At 38.5% G+C, this 21,139-nt stretch overlaps 1 protein-coding gene across 6 annotated transcripts in view; it reads right to left on the reverse strand.

Annotated features, from left to right (window-relative positions):
• LOC137765065 (nuclear body protein SP140-like) overlaps positions 1 to 21,139 on the reverse strand; it is a 76,465-nt gene that overhangs the window by 7,239 nt on the left and 48,087 nt on the right. For all 6 annotated transcript variants that reach the window (XM_068544266.1, XM_068544261.1, XM_068544265.1 and 3 more), the window contains 9 exons: positions 20,895 to 20,981; positions 20,563 to 20,679; positions 19,703 to 19,756; positions 10,062 to 10,127; positions 8,348 to 8,428; positions 5,194 to 5,268; positions 3,817 to 3,921; positions 1,476 to 1,618; positions 269 to 316 (listed from right to left, as the gene is read on the reverse strand). In XM_068544266.1, the coding sequence (XP_068400367.1) occupies positions 269 to 316; positions 1,476 to 1,618; positions 3,817 to 3,921; positions 5,194 to 5,268; positions 8,348 to 8,428; positions 10,062 to 10,127; positions 19,703 to 19,756; positions 20,563 to 20,679; positions 20,895 to 20,981 (776 nt within the window). The remainder of the gene's footprint in view (positions 1 to 268; positions 317 to 1,475; positions 1,619 to 3,816; positions 3,922 to 5,193; positions 5,269 to 8,347; positions 8,429 to 10,061; positions 10,128 to 19,702; positions 19,757 to 20,562; positions 20,680 to 20,894; positions 20,982 to 21,139) is intronic.

Here is a 21,139-nt window from a genome sequence, read left to right on the forward strand (position 1 = left end):
TAAAGCACATCCATGAGGTCTATTTTGATGGCTCCTTATCACCTCCATCTCAAATGGTTTACCATTCAAAGAAGATCTTGCCATATATACAACATAGTGTTCAAAGTAGCAACACTAAAGGTGCATACCGAAAGTTTTTAAAAGGTGGGAGTGGGGTGTTGGAGGAAGTTTAATAATAATTACCCAGTTGAGAAACCACAGAATAATACACAGTGCATGAAAAATCAGTTATGTGATGAGAACTTGTAGAGAGTTATGCAATAATCACCTTTCTTATCCTGCCATATTTCCTTGGAGGGTTATGGAGAAATCTTTTCTGAAAGATAAAAAGATCTAAGTATATGGTTGGCCTGTGAGTCTCGCATTTCCAACCTCCTCCCAAATATTTCTACCTGGATGTCCCACTGTCAGCCCAAAGCCAAGGTGTCTAAATGAGAAATCATCTCCCTCTCCTCACTTGTACTTCTTCTAGAATTCAATCAGTGGTAGCTTAAAAATCATCTTTAGAACTTTTTTTTTTCCTCCTGTGCTTTTTTCCTAACTTTAAGAGGTTTTCCTTCATAATCTCTTTGACACCTCTCACCTCCTCTCCATTTCCACCAGTGTCACTCAAGCTTGAGTCCCTCTCCCAGGGCTAGTCAATCAACACACAATTATCCCATGCCTACTTGGTGCCAGACATTCTGGCCAATCTTGGGCACACAAAGATGGACAAACCCAAGAGGCGTCTAGAGAGAAAAAGGGGATGCATGGAAGGATGAGAATAAAACAGTATAAGAAATGCCTTAGTAATGGGCTCAGGGAGCCTGGGAAGGGATGGTCAGGGTCAGGTCAGTCAGGGAATATTCAGGGAAAAATGGCATTTGAGCTGAGCATTGCATGTTGAGTGTAGGTTTCTTGGGCTGAAAGACACTGAAGTCATTTCAAGGCCCCATGGCCACCTAAAACACTATTTTAAATATGTCATTTCACACCTCAGAAGACTTCACTGATTTTGCATTGTCTATATTGTGAGTTTAAACATCTTAGCCTGGCATTAAATCCCTCCACAAACAACTCCAGTTGATGGATTATGCCTTATCACATACAATATGTCTACCTCAACCATGGTTCTGGTTTTCGTGCCATTCTTTATCTGGAGTAACTTCTTCCTACTTGTTTGATTGTAAACTGTCTTCTTCTTTCAGTGCATAAAGCTGTCTACATGCACCTGAGTCAGAATTACCTTTCCTTCCTCCAAGCTCCTGCATCCATCCTGACAGAGCCCCTTTTACAACAGTGATGTGCTGCATTGTACTGAGGTTAGGAATGTGGAACATCTCTCCCCAGGTGAGAGGATAAACTCAGAGGCATCTGGGCTTTAGCTATAACTCATCTGGGCTTTAGCCATAACAAATATTTGGTGAGCAAATAGTGACCTTATTCTTGGGGCACAGCAAGAAAAGTCACATCTCCCATCCCTGTCACTGGAATACCTCGATCAGCCAACGTAGGGGCATCCCACTACAGCGAACACTTATCTTCCAGTTCTTGGATCTTTCGTGGCCTCCTCTGATTTCAAATTCCCTGGGAGTGAACCAGTCTCCATTCTCACTCTGTATACACTTCACCAAAACTCCTGTAAGACCAGGGTAAGTTAATCTTTAGCCCTCTTTGTTTTCAGATGGTGGGCTCCCAACACACTGGATCTGGACCCACCCAATTTGGTCTCAAGATCTAAAACAGGAGAGTCTAGCCTCCCCTTTCAGGCTTCAGAATCCCCAAACCTAGCCTTTAAGTCCCCTCAAAGGATATTTACTGCTTTGTGGCAACATTTCTTTAACCAATGTGCAACAACAACAACAAAATGATAATTACCATCAAAATCAACCTTTTAAAAGTATGTCAAAATCACCTACGAAGGAAAAGCAGGTGATTTTGAAGAGTGAGACCATTTCAATTTGCTAGGGATAGAGAGCAAGTCAGAATCTCCTATGGACTTTGGGGAACCTCAGGTTGGGACTAAGATCTCCAGTGGGGGCTCTGTGGCTCAGAACAGCACCACAGCAGCATCTGTGCCCTTTATTACACTTTTCATCCAGTTTAATGGCATTATTGAGCAGAGATTTTCCCACCCCTGAAATCATGGATAGCTGATATTAAAAATAATTGTGAAATGCTATCCAATGGAAAATTTAAGTCATGTATAAAAGATAATCATATGCTTAACATCACTAGTCATTAGAGAAATGCAAGTCAAACCCACAATGAGATACCATTTCACACCCACTAAGACGGCCATCAGACAATAACAAGTGTTGGCAAGGAAGTAGAGAAATGGGAGCCCTCATACATTGCTGGTGGGAATATAGAACAGTACAGCCACTGTGGAAAACATTTTGGTGCTTCCTCAGTAGGTTAAACATGGAATCATCATATGAACCAGCAATTCCACTCCTAGGTATATACCCCAAAGAATTAAAAACATATGTTCACACAAAAACTTGTACATGAATGTTCAAAACAGCATTATTCATAATAGTGAAAGAGTGGAAACAATCCAAGCTGATGAAAAGATAAACAAAATATGGTATATACATACCATGGAATATTATATTATTGGGCAATAAGAAGGAATGAAGGGGCTTCCCTGGTGGCGCAGTGGTTTGAGAATCTGCCTGCCAATGCAGGGGACACGGGTTCGAGCCCTGGTCTGGGAAGATCCCACATGCCGCGGAGCAACTGGGCCCGTGAGCCACAACTACTGAGCCTGAGCGTCTGGAGCCTCTGCTCCGCAACAAGAGAGGCCACGATAGTGAGAGGCCCGCACACCGCGATGAAGAGTGGCCCCCACTCGCCGCAACTGGAGAAAGCCCTCACACAGAAACGAAGACCCAACACAGCCAAAAATAAACATAATAAATAAATAATAAATAAAAATTTTAAAAAAAAAAAAAGAAGGAATGAAGTACTAATTCATACTATTACATGGATGAATCTTGAAAACATAATCTTAAGTGAGAGAGCCAGTCCCAAAAGGGCACATATTCTATGATTCCATTTAAATGAAATACCTAGAATAGGCCAATTTATGGAGCAGAAAATAGATTAGTGGAGAGAAAATAGATTAGCCCAGTTTAGGGTGGGGTTAGGTGGGAATGGGCATTGATTGCTAATAGACATGGAGTTTCCTTCAGTGAAAAAATATTCTGACAAAAATATTCTAAAATTAGATTGTGGTGATGGCTGTACCATCTTGTGAATATACAAATAAAGCTCAACATTGAGATGTACACTCTCAGTGGTGAATTGTATCTCGGTTAAGCTGTTTAAATACCTTACCTCAATTATGTACATTAATTCCTCACAGCTACACCGTGAAGCAGGTTTTTAATGATTTCTTCTTTAGATGAAGAATTTCAGGGTCAGAAAGGTCCCATTCTCTACTCAGCTGAATCAGTCCCTCTCGGCATAGCCGAGGCTGGGACTCAGGTTGTCTGATTCTGAATTCTGTTCTATCCTTACTACATCAAGCACCTGCCCTGGTGACAATCACCCAGAGGGAGAGAGGATATGAAGGTGGAGGCTGAGGGCCTCTTCCCTTTTATTTCTGCTTCATTTCTCTTTGGCCTCCCCATGGACACTTTCACGTGGGAGTAAGCACCTAATATGCATGATTTCTTAAAGTGTGAAAATAGCAACTTAGGGATCCCTTCCTCCTTCTCTCAAGCCAAACCATTGTCCCAATTCCTTCAACTATGTGTAATTCACATGGATAATTCCATTACTTCTCGTGATCTCTTCAGACAGGTGTTGCAAATAGACCATAAAACCCACCTTCTTCCAATTTCTTCTTATGTAACATCCCCTTCACCTTACCACAGGTCACAGGAAGTATCTGAGAGTGAAAATCCACTTTTTCATATCTGTGCTTTCTTTGCCCTGAAAGAGAAGATTCCTTCATTGTCTCATTTTCAATTGCACACGTACTGCTTCTCCCATGCTGAGTTTGTTCCTATAAAGGTATGGAGGAACTTAGAAAGCTTTATTCCATAAATCTCTAGAGTCAAAGTCTTTCTTCCAAGTGGCGTTTTTGATACATAACTACAGAATGTCTACCTCTACCTCATCCCTCAAATCTCACACAAAACAGAATGTGTTAGCAGAGAAATCGGGCTTCAGTAAAAGTGTCTTAGCTCCCAGGCCAGTCAGCCCCACTGATTCTTACATGCCAATGAAACATACAGCTGCATCATGTTCTGAAGGGAGCCCCCAGTTATACTATTTCAGTGCAGTTAGGTAGCTGGAGCAAAGTGAGAGACTGTACTTGCATCTCCCTATTTGAGCTCTGGTTAGTGAGCAGAGAGAGAGTAATGATGGGGGAACCTAATGGAGGTGATGTCTGCCTTCTCTTTGTGTTCTCTGCTTTGGTTCACTTCTCCCTCACATCGGCTTTCTCCTTAGCTGAAAGAGGAGTTCAGGAAGCTCTAGGATAATCTGCAAGTTGCATGGGGGGGGGAGGGCTGCTAGAGACCTGATTCCACAGAAGTAGGGGTGAAAGGTCTTCAAACTAGCTCAAGGAGGATGTGTAACTGATGTTGACCCTCCAGCCAATGTTTTAGAGCTATGATGGGAAGAGGGGGAGCTGTCCATGGTCCAGTTTTGAGGTAGTAGGCTAGTAGAACTGGGATGAACTGAGAAGGATGGTGGGGGCCTAATTCACTCTCTTGCTTTACAGATGAAGAAGTTGAAGCAAAAGCTGTCAAGTGACAGGTCCAAGCCCACACAGTCAGAAGAAGAGAATGACAGACTTCTGACTACCACTCCAGGCCACCCGTGGTGTGCAACCTCTGACTCTCTGTGTAGCAGGAAAAGTGTCTGCTAAATAATGTGTGGGTGGTATATGTGCCCTTTATATGAAAGCAGACTATTTCCAGCTTGAAAGTTATCAGTTCAGCAAAGACAGCATCTCTGTGGTAGCCCATGGACCCATTGGGTCTGGTTTAGATCTGTCACCAAGTTACTTGTTTGTGGAATTATCTTCTTTTTCTTTCATACACATTTTGAAAATAGACCAAATCATATACGTTTTCCAACAGTTAGTAAAGCTACATAAAGCAATTAGGGAAATGGATTTATCAGTAAAAACACAGAGTAAAGCACAGGAAATTAGCTGCATAATTATTGAGAGTGTATTCCCCTTTTCTTCTTTACCTCTTGACTTAACTTTTTTCTGTAGGACTCTGCCACTATGAGTTAAGTGGAGTCTCTGTCTGCCTCTCCTTCTCCCTGAGAAAATAGAAAAATAGAATCACAGTCACAGACATGCAGTTGCATTGTGTATATTAGTGCTTTACAGAATTTCCATTGAAATGTAACTTCCCAAAAGCCTGTCTAATGCACAAAGAAAAATATATAATGCCTAGTCCTTAAGCACCAAGAATTAGATGGAAAATCTTAGACTCATCTTATGTTTTACTTTTCATTGTCTCACATTAGTAAAACAAACAAATAATAGAAATCAGCATTTTATTTATGTCTCAAGCAGCCATGTGTTGAGTGCTTAATAGATGCCAATTGTACATCTACTAATGTACAATTAAAGGCAGTGAGTTAAGGGAAACCCTATGGTGGGCTTCACAGGTAAGACACATGTCCTGCACATCACCTAGAATGAAGTTATTTGTACATTTGTGTTGAAAGTTTTAGTAATGTGACCAAGAGTTTTGTCCACCTGGGTTTAGACAAAGATATTAGAATTGAAGAAACTAACAAGAAGAAGTCTCATCAAGAGAATGGGTAGAACTGAGTCCTCCAAAACCTTGATTTCAAATAGTAATTAAGGACCGACTCAGTAGATGTTGCAGCAGAGGATGTTCTGCCATTTACAAGTTAATTGACGGTGGATATGCATCTCAGTATGTTTGCTATCATTCACATGTGTTTTATTTTCTAAGGTAGGAAAATAAATTCATTTCCTCCTTTCTGTGTTCAATGCCTACCATCAAATGACCACCATCTGGTGGTGCTGGGTGGGGTAATACAGACCCCAAGAAGAAATATTTTCCAGACTACTCCTTCCTAACTGCTGTAAACTCTAAGCAGATTATGAGCATATATCAGACCAGCAAAGTAAAAAGACACTTTCCTTCAGTCAAACCCAAAATGGACACATTGGTTGGAAAAATAATCCCACTTTCTGGTCTTTAGACTAAACAGTTACTGAGAGGGTTTTCATTTCCTCAAGATCAAAATGGCCTCATGGGACAAATGTTGATGATTAGACCTTATCAGAAGATCAAACAAGTCACAACTTTGCAAGTTGTCACCCTGTTATTATTTAACAAGATAACAGAATCTCTAACAAGATAATAGAATCTCAAACAAGAGGCCTACAGAGATTTCTAAACTTAAGAAATCTTAAGTTTAAGAAATCTTAAAACTTAAAGAAATTTCTAAACGTAAGAAAGTAGAAGACTTGGATAGTATAGCCATGGGCTAAGGAGAACCACTAACAAGACAGAATTGCAGTTCTTAAAGAGGCAGATTAATCTTTTGACTCCCTCTCACTTCCTCCCTCTGGAAGGTGGGTTCACCAGGCAAGAGCAGGTCACCCACCCAGGTATGGCTTTCTGAGGCTCTCCGCACCTCCTCTCTCACCCAAGATGCCAAAGTGGTGGAATACTCTAGAAGACCATGATATTTCTGGTTCTCTTTCTCATTCCTCCCTCCTCTTCTAAAGGTCCATGCTCACAGCCCAGTGAGAAGAGATCCAGACATCTCATCCTTGCCTCTGCCATATTCCAGTTTGGCTTGGCACTAAAGCTCTGATTACAACCTTGGACAGTCCAGCAAATGCAGAGTTCTTTCTTGCTCTCTGTTTCTATCTGTTGCTTCTGGTTATATCTTTCCTGGGTAGTAGGTATGTTGGATTTACCTTTCATCAAATCTGTTAGGCCTAATATTTGTAGGGAGAAAAAGGAAATACATTGAAGTCCATTCTAGTCTAAAGCTTCTAGTAAAAGGAGATTTGGAGCTTAAAACCCACTAATTCATAATATAGCACTATTGTATTTTACTTTCAAAACAGATTGGCTGAGCAAGGCAGGATTTAACTATTTCTATGTCCCCAGGCTGTAGTACCCATTTAATAACACTGAAACCCCGTAACAAACCCTAATAAATACTATGGCAGTCAGATTATAATCTAAGGTTATTTTTTAAAAATTGTTACGTTTGGTATTAACCTCTAGAAGTAAATGTGACAATTTTAAATTTTATACTGTTTTCTCAAAATCTTAGTAGAACTAAGTCCCAACAGTTGAGAACAATTCACTAAGTGCCAAAAAGGGTGACCAACTGCCCCAGTCTGTTCAGGACTAAGGGGTATCCAGGATGCAGGACTTTCAGTGGCAGAACTTGGAAAGTCCTGGGCAAACCGGGTCGAGTTGGTCACCTTACTTCACAGACTACATCCAAAGGCAATGCACCGAACCACCTATGCGACCGTCCAAAGTATTAGTGGAACAGATTATGGCGGCCCTAGCTCTTCACTCATATCCAGGCTACACTTCTTTCCAAAAAATCAAGCTGGTGCCTCTTCCCTCACCGCGGAGTTAATGAAAGCATCTCGTGGAGGAAAGAGCTAGCGATTGTGCACTTTCCTTATCCAGTGTCATCTCACAGCTGTGCCTGTCAGGTAAGACACTTCCACACTCTTCTCTCTCCTCTCTCATCCACTTCCCCAATCCTGAATGGGCTCAAGCCAGCAGCTCTTGAGTGGGAGTAGAGCCAAGAGAGAATGAGAGAAGACCCCGATTATGCCCCCTCTCCACTGCAGGTGTTCCAGACCAAGCTTGCTCAGGCGGAAGGCAGGGAGGTGCTTTGAATTGGAGAAAATACTTAAGTTTTAATACCAGGCCTTAAAGGACCCCCAATAACTGGAAAAAGACTCTTATTCCTGTGAAAAGGGAACAGAAAAATGCTATGACCTGCCCAAGATAGGAAAAACTCACCTAGAAGGTAGATTTGAAAGGGCAATGAGAGAATGAACTTACTTTCTGTTTACAATTTACAAAAACTAGTCATTTTAATAAACCAATGATATAAGGTAAAGGAATTTTCATGAAAAACAGATAAAACTCAGAGGAAAAAATAATTAGGTCCTAGGCGGATAAGAGCTATGATATAAATGCAAATAATTTACAATCCTGGCTCCAAATGGGTTGCTTTCTAAAGATTTCATGGCTCTCAAATTGACTGGTAAGCTTGACTAGTAAAAAATTAAGGAAGATCTGTGTTCCTCAAAACTTTAACAAAATTTCTATTGATCCCCAGGGCAAAATAGAATTGGCACAAACAATCTTACGCCTGATTTTGACAGGGTCCTGCAGATGCATTTTCACCTTCTTTCCACTCGAGGCCAGGTGGCCAGCAGCGTTGCTGTTGTCTAGGGGTAGGCAGGGGAAAATATAGAGTTATGCAAACAGCAGCTGACATGTGAAACGAAAAGCAAGCGAGGAATTTTATGAGAGAGTATAATATAGTGGAAATAAAACATCAACTAGGAACCAGAAACCCAGGAAAATCCACTTAAACCTCTGTCCCTGTCTCTTCCTCCATAACATAGACCTACTATTGTTGTTCTATATTATCACAGAAGATCAAGTGTTAAAGTTTTTTGAAAGTGCTTTATAAGCTGTGAATTACAAAGTACAATACCATAACTTATGGCTGTCTAATTGTAAAAATACATAAGAAATGTATCAATCTACCACTGAACATGTGTTGAAAAGAGTTCAATTCAGAAGTATCAAAAAAAAAAAAAAAAAAGCAAGTGAGGGAATATGGGTTTGAATTCTGAACCCCCTTGCACTATACACTCAGACAAGAAAGAAAGTTATGGCAAGGGATCTCAAGCAGGTGTCCAGAGCATTCTCTACTTATGAGGGACCACTTTTAAAGTACATACAAGATTTCATTATACTTTGGAAAAAAGTGGTTTAGAATTTATGTATGGACACATAGACCTAAATGAAAATGTCATGATGATTAAATACAAATATTTAGTGTTTTTAAAATATGTATTCTTAAAATGGATGAAACCACTTTCTTTCTTTCTGAACAATATTATACACATTCACTAATAGTGCAGCCATGTAAATTGACAAGAATGTAAGATATATAGATTAGTGAAAGTTAATAAATTTTAATTGGACTCTAAAATCTTGTATAGATCTAGTGATTCAAAATCGGAAATCATGTGGAAAATGAAGTCTAGCCCTCATTGTCTAGAGAAAATTTGTTCCTTAAACCACTACTAAAATGAACAAGATTTCAGGGGTCTGATTAGAAGTAATATATACACGTTATTGGAAACTCAGAAAATAAAAATTGCATGAAACATCACCATCTGGAGATAGCCACAATTAACTTGTTAGACTTTTCTTTTGCATATTTTACTGTTTAAATGACACTTTTCCATTACAATAGTTGAACATGTTTAATATTTTGAGTATATACACATACCTTTAAAAAACACAAATAAAAATGTAAACATTACCTATATTCCAATGACCAAATTCAACTACTGCATATATTTTTATGGATGTACTGACATTGATTTTCCTATATGTCTATATCTATGTCTCCCTCTATATGTAGATTGATAAATATGTATAAATAAGGATTTATAGAGATATAAAAACAAATAATGCTTATACATATATTTTCTTTAACACACACACACATGCACACACATACACATACAGTCTGCTTTATTCATTTAGCCTTTAGAACATCTCTCCAAATTAATGTTTCTTGACCTAGGAAAGAAGCCACATATTGAGGATGGCAGTGTCTTGGTAGCATTTAGCTCTGGACTATTACACACGTGAGATATAAACCATTTTGTTGAAGCCACTGTATTTTTGGGCCTCTTTGTTAAAGTGTCTTGGCCTATATCCTGACTGACATAGTAGCTAGGAAACTATTATTGTCCTCAAGAGACTGCAGGCTGCAAGAAGACAATAAGCAGTGCCTTATAAACCGAACAGGTGTGACTACTTCACTTTGCTGCTTACCTTTTTGATGTATGTTTCTCTGATATTTCATTTTTACTCTTGTCCAGGAATGCCCTTTCTTTTTTTCTTAAAAAAAACATAATAAAGTTAATTACTTAGAGCTGTAAATATAATTCTCAAAGCCCTATATATCAGTAGTTTTCAAGTATTTTTTTCAGACCTTAGTTCACAAGAATGGGGCAAATTTCTTAACTACCAGTGTAGCAGTGTGAGGTTGATTTTGAGCTATATTTTACCCTGTGTAGATTTGGAGACTATAGGAGATGACTTTCTCTTGAACAAATATCAATTTGTTCCCTTTTCAAGTGTTTTTATGTAAATTCAAATGCTCTAAAGTTGGGAGGCATTCTCAACTTTAATACGGAGAACTGCCATTAAATAATCTCTGTATTCTTGCAGTTGTAACACAAATCTTCTCACTTATGTTTAATATAGTGCCTGAAATTCCCAGAGGACTTAAGGAGAGTGGATTTTGTGTTGTGTTTTGCTTTCTTGTGTGTGATATGAAAATGTGTGAATGTGGGAAGACCACTGGTGCTGGGCAAGTATCTAGCTCAGTGCTGACTTACAAGGCAGGAAGGGCCAAAAAGCCTGGCTCTTCAAATGGAAATGCTATATTCAAGAATGCTGGATCTACCATATGATCCAGCAACCCCACTCCTGGGCATATATCCGGAAAAGATAAAAACTCTAATTCAAAAAGATACATGCACCCCAGTGTTCATAGCAGCACTATTTACAGTAGTCAAGACAAGAAAACAACCTAAGTGTGCATCAAGAGATGAGTGGATAAAGATGTGGCATATCTATACAATGGAATATTACTCATACATAAAAAAGAACAAAATGACATTTGCAGCAACATGGATGGATCTAGAGATTATCATATTAAGTGAAGTAAGTCAGAGAAACACAGATATCATGTGATATCACTTATATGTGGAATCTAAAAAAATGATACAAATGAACTTATTTACAACACAGAAATAGACTCACAGACATAGAAAACAAACTTATGGTTACCAGAGGGAAAAGGAGTACGGAGGGACAAACTAGGAGTATGGGATTAACAGTTACTACTATATACAAAATAGATAAACAACAAGCTATATTTACTGTATAGCACAGGGAACTATACTCAATATCTTGTAATAACCTATAATAGAAAAGAATCTGAAAAATATATATATATAACTGGATCACTTTGCTGTACACCTGAAACTAATACAATATTGTAAATCAATTATAATCAATTAAAAAAGAAAAGAAAAAAAGAGAATGCAGCGACCGCCCCAGTGGCACCTTGGCTTTCTATTCTACTTCACAGCCTGAAGCAAATCTCAGCCTCACTGAGGTCTTCAATTCACCAAGATTCCCCAGAGGCCTGGGCCTGGTGCACTGATGCTTGGCTAAGCTGACAGCCGAAGTCCACTGGGCCACTGTGGCTGTTTGGCCTCAGAGCCAGCTTGGCAGAACCAAAGCGGATGTGGTCACTCCTCTGGTTGGCGGAAGTCAGATGACTGGGCTTTTGCACATAAGCTACATGCTTGGTCGGCCATGTGGAAAACTACAGACTGGCAGAGTAGGGACACCGATCTCTGGGGCAGTGATTGTGGAAATGAACCATGGTGCTGATTGACCAGTCTGGGCCCCTCATGGGAATGCCCAGGTGCCTGGTCTTTACTGACGGAGGCTGACATCATGATTCTGATGCAGGGGTTATGGCTGACCGCCAGGCTCGTGACTCCTGCTAGAAGCTGGCCCATTTGTCCCACGCTGGGGGAGCCACATCGCAAGGGGCTTTGCCTCTACCTGCTCCTGCCTGACCAGGCTTCAGGATGCTTTTGGGGTTATGGGTGGTGCCACAACATGGTCTATACTTCCGCTTAAAGACCAGCTGACTCTGGCCGTGCCATTGTGACCCTAGAAAGTCATGGGTATCTTGAGCCTGGCTGCCTGGACCACTGCAGTCTGACAATGATGTGCCCTTTAACAGAAGAGCTCTTCACAGTGCACTGACTATCTGGCCCACATCCCTCATCTCCTGTCCATACACCTCTGTAAGGCTCTTTGGTTACTGAAGGCAGCTGTCCCCAGAAAGGGATCAGCTCCTTCCTGGATGATGATCAGGACAAAGCGGTGAGGGGTTAATGGTATTATATAGGCCAATTCTGAAAATCCAGGATTCTGTTCGAACATGCCTGGGAATCATGCCTCACTCTTTCCCCAACCAGCCTGGAAGGCACAGCCTTGGAGGGCCTAAGGGATTCAGATTTAATTCTGGTTATTTTATGAAAGTGCCTTTGCCCCACTTGTATCTGACTGTTCTGAATGAAAGGGGTCTGAGTGGGAATAAGAAATGATTGGGAAAGAAATATGAAGTCCCAGCCACTGGAATGTTATACACAGATTTTGCAGCAGTGAAGGAAGAGGAAAACTCCAGGCATCTGAGGAGGGAATCCCATAAGCTCTAGAAGGTACAGGGGATGGAGGTACATTAATAATATACATCTTTCAGAACTTCCCTGAATCCTTCTTGCAGAAGGAAAATGCTCGGTACAGCTCTTCCACTACAAAGATGCAGAATCTACTATTCACCAGATACAGGAAAAGGAGCTGGTCCAAGCGTCTGCATATCCCATGCAGAATCCCTCCAGACATCACCCCCACCCCCATTCTCAGTCATTCTATGGTGGGGGGTGAAGAATGAACACCATCTGGTTGGTGTCATGGACAAAGAGGACGGATCAGATGGACTGTCCTCAGGAAGTGTCTGCCCTCCCAATCAAGGACTAGACGCAATGAACAGAACTGGGAACTTTAAGGCTTACAGTTGGCCAGGGGCCCACCCTGGAGATACTGTCCACCTTCCCCCTGGCTGATGTATGTCCCATTAGGGGACCTCAACCACTGTAAATGTTTCCCTTCCAGGGGCACCATGTGTGCCCTTGGGACTGTATTTCTTGTGTGAAAGCCAGGCATTCACTTGCCTCTCTCACGCAAACGTGGAGAATTACACCTTAGGGGTGGTCATTAGAGACCTAAGGCATTTATGGTTTATGAAATTCGTTAAATGCAGCAGGAAATAAATTGAATGGATTTTGTCCTAGCCTACATTTGTTGGATTAATCAGGGTGGCTGGTGGAATGGTATCTTCATGGGGAAACTTGCCAGAATCTGATGTGTGAGGTGAATTTGTTGGGGTGGAGGGCTGGTTCTGTGGCATTTCCACATGGCTGAGAGTATCTTTTCAAGGATGTTTGAACAGCTAACAGCTTTGGAAGCTAGAGATAGTGTAGCCTTCCAGGTCAGAGTGCAGATTTGTTTCATGACCAATATAAAATAGAGAATGTCTCCCTCCTTAGAAATATTCCAGAATAGTAAAATTTTCTTAAATTCCAGCTAATAATATAATGTCTCCCTCATGGATAAGTTTCGTGCAGGTTTGCTAGTAACCCCCTTCTACGACTGGGGGTATTCCTCAACTTGGGCACAGCTTGTGTGTGCCATATTACTAACCCGTATGTGGGTTTAGGGAGACAAAAAAACTGATGCACCTAGCCTATATCTCAGCAATTTCATTTATAGGAATTTATACAAGAGGTATAAAGGCATAGAGCCACAGAAAGGTTTCTACAAGAATGTTCATTGCAGCTTTTTCATATTAGCCCAAAACTGGAAACACTTGTGGTGTCAATTAATAGAAGAAAGTATACACAAAATATGGTATAGTCATACAATGTAACTTATTTTGTGACAAAATGGTACAAACTACTGATATATTCAACAATATGGATAAATCTCAAAAACATTATGCTGAGTGGAATAAACCTTATACCAAAAGAGAACATGCTCTAAAATCATATATAAAGTTTTATACCAAGCCAAATTAAGTTATCATGAAAAAAATAAGAATAGTGGTTGCCACTGATGAGTGAGGGATAAGGATATACCAGAAAGGGCATAAGGGTTGTTTCCAGGATGATGGTCATGTTCTGTATCCTGATAAGGATTTGGATTACATGGGAGAATACATTTATTAAAACCCATCAATGGTACACTTAGTATTAGTACATTTCATTATAAACTTTATCTTGCAAACAACTACTGAACTCTTGTTAATGATGTACATGCTGAAGTATTTGGGGAGAAGGGTACTGACGTCTGCAACTTTGAAACGTTTCAAACTTGAAGATGGGTTAGTGGATATATAGAGAAATGGATAGATGGAAAGAAATCTGATAAAGCAAGAATAGTACAATGTCAATTGTGAATCTATGTTAAAGTATTCTGGTGTTTACTGTAAAATTCTCCCAAGTTTTCTCTAAATTTAAATTTTCCATTATTCAGTGTTGGAGAAAGAGCTTTTAGAGAGAAAGGACAGATTATTTACCAAGAAATGACAATCACAATAAAAGAGGAATTTGCATCAGTCACAAAACAGATTCTAGAAGACAATGTAGTAAACACTTTACTAATGAAAAATAAAAGTCAACCTAGAAATTTTAACCTTGGGTCTATCAAAAAAAAAGACAAATTTGCACATACAACACTTGAAAAATTTACCACTTAGAGACCACTCACTAAAAGAACCGAAGGATTTAATCCAGCTAGACAAAAAGCAAAATCAAAGAAAAGAAACAATGATGAGTACATAAAATGATTTTTAAAAATTTTAATTTAAGTAAATATCAACTGCAAAAATCATAATATTAATAGTTTCAAAATTGTAATTAAAAGAAAATAAAATGTTAAACAATAGCTAAATGGTAGAGATGGATGGTCAAACTGTAGTGAATCCATGCTAAGATCCTTGTCATCTTTGGGGATTGGGGCATGGTTAAAAAGACTACAGAAATTTATCTCTAATCACCAAACCAGCAGGGAAAAAAGGTGGACTACAGAATTCTATCTCAGTCCATTTGAAAGTAGGAAAGAGACACAAAAACACAGAAAAACAAAGATGAACAGTGATATAGAATATATAAGTCCACATATATTAGGAATCAAAATAAATGTAAACAAATAAAATTTAACCATTAAAAGATGAGGATTATCAGAGAAGTTTAGAAAAAGCTAAGTGTTGTTACATGAGGCCTAAAACAAAGCTGCAAAAAAGGGCTTAATGCAAAGGGAGTAAAAAACTTCAAAAACATAAAACATAAAAGTTCATGGAACACTATCAGGACCCTGAAAAAGAGATTTAAAGATCAAAAGCATTAATAGGGATAAAGAGGAACACTGTATAATAATAAAAGGAAAAAATCCACTAAGTTATACAGTCATGAATAGCCTCAAAGTATTTAAAGTAAAACAACAGAGTAGTGAGGAGGCAAATACACAACCATGTGGGAGAACTTACATCACCTAAATACAAACCTGATAGAAAGAATATAAGCTACTTTAGAAGATTTAGAAGAACCAAACAACAAAGTTGTGCTTGATAAAGACTCTGTTTATGGGGAGAGGCCAGATCCCAAGAAATAGTTCAATGCACACTATTTTTAAGTGGCACAGAACATTCACAAATATTGACATAAATTAGGATGCAAAGGAACTTTCAACAAATTTTAAAGAAGTGACGAGGTTAGTTTGTTAAAACTCATCCAATCATACCTTAACAGTGATGAGTGCTATTATAGAAAATTATAGCTCAGTAAAGCTGACAAGGAAAGTAAAAATGTGCAAGATCTATTTAAAAAACTAAAACTTTGTTGAAGAACATAAAAGGTGATCTGAATAAATGAGTAGTTCATTCTCCGTGTCAAAACGTCATTTCTACCCAGATTTATCTCCAAATTGAATTATTTTCAAAGTTCCAATGCAGTTGGGGAGGTATTAAGAGGAAATCTTGATTGATTCTAAAATTCATGCACAGTGAGGGAGCCAGAATTACTGAAATTCTGAAACCTCCTTTTCTCTTGCTTCACATTATACTTTTTCACTTTTTTCCTTTGTTAAAAAAAAAGTATAACAAGTAGGAATAGAAAATTTTACTTTAAAGCACTGTAATTAAACCAACTTGATAACACGGTATTGTGAAGCAATTATATTCCAATAAAGATTTATTTAAAAAAATAAAATAAACTGACCAGCATTTCAGAGTACAGTCAGACACAGATCTGTGAATACAGGAAAAGGCGCAAAAGAGCATTAAAATCATGAAGAAAAAAGTGTTGGTGTTCATAGGCACATGAAAAGGTGTTCAACATCGCTAATCATCAGAGAAATGAAAATCAAAACCACAATGAGATACCACCTCACACCTGTCAGAACGACTATCATCAAAAAGAATACAAACAGCAAAGTTGGCAAGAACGTAGAGAAAAGGGAACCCTCCTACCCTGTTGGAGGGAATGTAAGTTGGTGCAGCCACTGTGGAAAAAAGTATGGGGGTTTCTCAAAAAACTAAAAATAGAACTATCATATGACCCAGCAATCCCACTCCTGGGCATATAGCCAAAGAACACAAAAACACTAATTCGAAAAGATACATGTATCCCAATATTCATAGCAGCGTTATTTACGCTGCCAAGATATGGAAGCAACCTAAGTGTCCATCGACAGATGAATGGAAAAAGAAGATGTGGTGTATATATATATACTATGGAACACTACTCAGCCATAAAAAAAGAATGAAATTTTGCCATTTGCAGCAATATGGATGGATTTGGAGGGAATTATGCTAAGTGAAATAAGTCAGACAGAGAAAGGCAAATACTGTATTATATAACATATTTGGAACCTAAAAAAACAGAACAAAGTAGTTGAATATAACAAAAAAGAAGCAGACTCACAGATATAGAGAACAAACTAGTGGTTACTAGTGGGGAGACGAAAGAGGGTAGGGGAAATATAGGGATGGGGATTAAGAGGTACAAACTATTAGGTATAAAACAAGCTACAAGAATATATTGTACATCATGGGGAATATAGCAAATATTTTATAATAACTATAAATAGAGTATAACCTTTAAAAACTGTGAATTACTATATTGTACACCTGTAACATATAATATTGTACATCAACTATACTTCAATTTAAAAAAAAGTGTTGGTGTTATTCCTTGTAATTACTATCTCACATCACACACAAAGAGGTGAATCCTATGTGAATAATAGATTTAAGCATTTAAAAGCACTAAGTACTTCAAATATTCTAGAAGCAAATATAAATATTTTAAAAATCTTGAGATGGAAAATATCTTTGTACATTGTAAACAAAACCTAGAAGCCATAAAGGAAAACCCTGATGGATCTTACTACATAAAATTTTCAAATTTCTCTAGAACAAAATATGCTATAAACAAACCTAAGAGAATAACACCAAATGAGACAAAATACTAACCACATACATAGGCAAAATTTTATATATATATATATTCCTATCTGGTTCAGCATGGTGAAAAAAAAAATAGCAATACTGGGCAAGGCATACACACCAGCCATTTAAATTTATTTATTTATTTTCATCAGCCAGTTTTAGAAAAAGGAAAACAAACAACCAATAACAAATGAAAAGTGCTCGACCACAACAAAAATGAGAGCAATGCAAATTAAAGCAGAATGAAATGAAACTTTTTACAATTAAGTTTGGCAAAATGTTAAATGTTTATAATGTCTGTGCATGATATACTGATTTAAACTAAGGGATATGTAACAGTAAGAATAGATTTATGACTTAATGTGTTAGTATATGATATAAGTGTGTTAATACATGCATAGAAAAATCTGGAAAGATATACATCAATCAAAATTTACAAAGAGCATATATTTTAAAATTTTAAAAACAACAAAATTTTTGAAAAAAATATAAGTCTCACTGAGCTAAAATCAAAGAATCCATAGAGCTCTGTTCCTCTCTGGAAGCTGTAGGGGATAATTCATTTCTTTACCTTTTCCAGCTTCTGAAGGCTGCCCACATTTCTTAGCTCATGGCTCCCTGCCTTCATCTTCAAAGCCAGCCACATTGTATCTCTCTGATCATTATTCTATAGTCACATATCCCTCTCTCCATAGCAGGAAAGGTTTTCTGATTTTAAGGACCCCTGTGATTTGATTGGGGCCACCCAGATAATCTAGAAAAATCTCTGCATCTCAAAATCCTTAACTTAATCACACCATCAAAGTCTCTTTTGCCAGGTGAAGTAACAGGTTACTGGTTCCAGGGACTAGAAAAAGGACATCTCTGTTTCTGTTGGTAAAGTTTTCAGGAATCTTATCAATCTCTCATGTATGTCATGGGGATCTCCTCCATTAGACAACAGTCTCTTCTACAGATCTTTCCTGTATACTCACGTATCTATTTTTCACTTCTGCTGAGATGGCTGAGGGTATCTATGGGTCACAAACTTAATCTCTTCAAAGAACATTTTATATGACTGAATACCCTGACTTTTCACTACTTCTGGGGCATTAGCAAAAAGTTATACAGCCACACTCTTGCTTGTCACTGCAGAGCACATTTTCCTGACAATGAAGCTCCTAATTTGAGCATCTTTTGCAATCTGAAGAGGCTAAGAATTTTCCAAATCATCAAGTTCTGATGCCTTTTGTTTAGCAGTTCTTCCCTTGACTTATCTCTTTCACAGTTTACTCTAAGCAGCAACATGAAACCAGCTGCACCTTTATCATAGTACTTAGAAATCTCCTTAGCTATATATCCAGAAAATTCTGCTTTCCGCATAACTGCAGGACAGAATTTCACTGAGCTTTCTGCCACTATATGATAAGGATCCCCTTTCCTTTAATTTCCAAAAACATGTTCCTTATTTCCTTCAGTGACACCTTTAAACTAACAGTGGTTTCATGACAATTTACATATTCTCTAATATGATATAGGTTTTCTCTACCATGTTCTTCACTTCCAAGTCCTCACAAGCAGAGTCTTCAGCACCACCTTTCTACTAACAAACTGCTCAAGGCAATCTAGACATTCTCTATCATTCTACTTAAAGTTCTTCTTATAACCCAATTTCCCTCTGGCCGTTGCCCAATTCCAAAGCCACTTCCACATTTTCAGGAATGCATTATAGCTGCACCCTACTTCCAATGACCAAAAATTCTGTATTACTCTTTTATTGCTGCCATAACAAATGACCTCAAATTTAGTGACTTAAAACAATTTATTATCTTACAGTTGTGTCGGTTAGAAGTCTGACAAGGGTCTCTCTGGGCTAAAATCAAGGTTTCAGTAGGCCTTCATTCCTGTCTGGAGGCTGTAGAGGAAAATCTATTTCTTTTACTTTCCCAGCTTCTAGGAGCCACCCATATTCCTTTTTCCTCCCCTCCATCTGCAAAGCCAGCAATATTGCATCTCTCTGTGACTATCTTCCATAATCGCTTCTCCCTCTCTTCACAGCCAGGAACAGTTCTTCATTTTTTAAGGCCCATTTGATGATATTGGCTGCACCACGATAACCCAGGATAATCTCCCCTTTCAAGGTCCCTATCTTAATTATATCTGTAAAAACCCCTTTTGCCATGTAAGAGAACAGATTACAGGTTCCAGAGATTAGGATATAGACATCTTTATGGGGATGTCATATTAGTAATATTTATTATTATAAGTAATAATAATGAAACTGGCCTTAAAAACTCATTTTAATATCAAAAGCAAGTAAAATTGTATGCACTCTTACTTCTTTTCCTCTTGAGTTTTCCCAAAGTAGAGCTGTCTCCAAGATCCACAGTATCTAGAAAAAACAGGTGGTGAGGAAACAAAAATGAATTAAAAAAAGTTACAAATCTTAGGATGATTCATACTGCAGAAGGCTTGAATTTATAAAGATGTTTGGGTTATCATCTGTCTCTTCCTTCTAAAGGAACTAAACCTACTGAATTGAGAAATGAGAGTCCAGGATGGGCCCTGGGTCTTCCTTTATTTCTTAATGGGACTTCGAAAAACATTCTTCAATACCTATGTACTTCAGTTTACTCAGGGATATTTGTCTAGTTCTTAAGAATTTTGTTAGGATCAAATAAGATCTTACGTACAAAACTTAATAGGATCACTATATAAACAAGTGACATGCTGGAGAACATCTATCAAAAATATGTGCTGGGTTAAGAATAGTTGATCTGAAGTCTTTTCTCCTGACAATTAAGTGACGGGACTAGTTATCTTTTGAGACCTTTCTAAGGTTGTGACAAAATGACACTATTATCTACTAGTGGACATACACTTGACTTTCTTGGGTGACAGGGATAGAAAACATTGTAAATCACGAGGCTTTATTAGTAATATACTGATGTAATACACAATATACTGCCATTTTTAAAAGTGTATTTCTACTACATCATCCATATATAATCAACATGGGCCATCCCTTAAACACAATTTTATAATGATCTCTTGCTTCCTTGCTATTCCCAAAAGGATCAGGTCAAGCAAATGCAGAGATCAGGATACTGGGATGGATTGGACCACCTGCCACCACCCAACCTGCGTCTGTGTTACCAGTGGAGCCACCCCCATCTCACCACACTCAGGTAGCCTTACCCATCATGTCACTAGCTTCTTTACTTTCAGTACTTCCTTCTGGACCTCCTGGCATGTCTTTTGAGAAACACATAACACAGGAACACTTCTCATTTCCAGATGTTGGTAGCTCTGCTCCTGGGCCAAAATTGTGAATTATGAAGACTTTTCATTTCTCTAGTGATCCTCTTTTCTGAACCCTTGTTGATCCCACTTTTTCTACTTCTTCCTCTGAAATCTTTCATTGATCCTCCCTACACCTGACTCTTCCTTTAAGTCTCTCTTTTCCCCTTTCTCATCCCTTTCTCTTTACCAGAACTTTGTTTCTGTTTTTTTTCTTAATTCATAATTACCTTGTCCATCATAAGATAGTGGAGTAGAAGTTAGCTCTTCAGAATCTCCTTCTGTATTCATTTGGAGAGCTTCTAGTTTGCCAGATACTAAAGAGAAACAGGAAAATTACCATCCACAGATCCTGAGACAGTGATTAGGGAAGAGTTCCTGGGGCTCTCATAATGCACACTAATATTCTGAACTAAAATGAACTGCTTTCTAGCTCCAGTGCTGGACACCCCATGCCAAACAACTAGCAAGACAG

The sequence above is a fragment of the Eschrichtius robustus genome, chromosome 5, assembly GCF_028021215.1.
Source record: "Eschrichtius robustus isolate mEscRob2 chromosome 5, mEscRob2.pri, whole genome shotgun sequence".
In the NCBI taxonomy this organism is placed as follows: Eukaryota; Metazoa; Chordata; class Mammalia; order Artiodactyla; family Eschrichtiidae; genus Eschrichtius; species Eschrichtius robustus.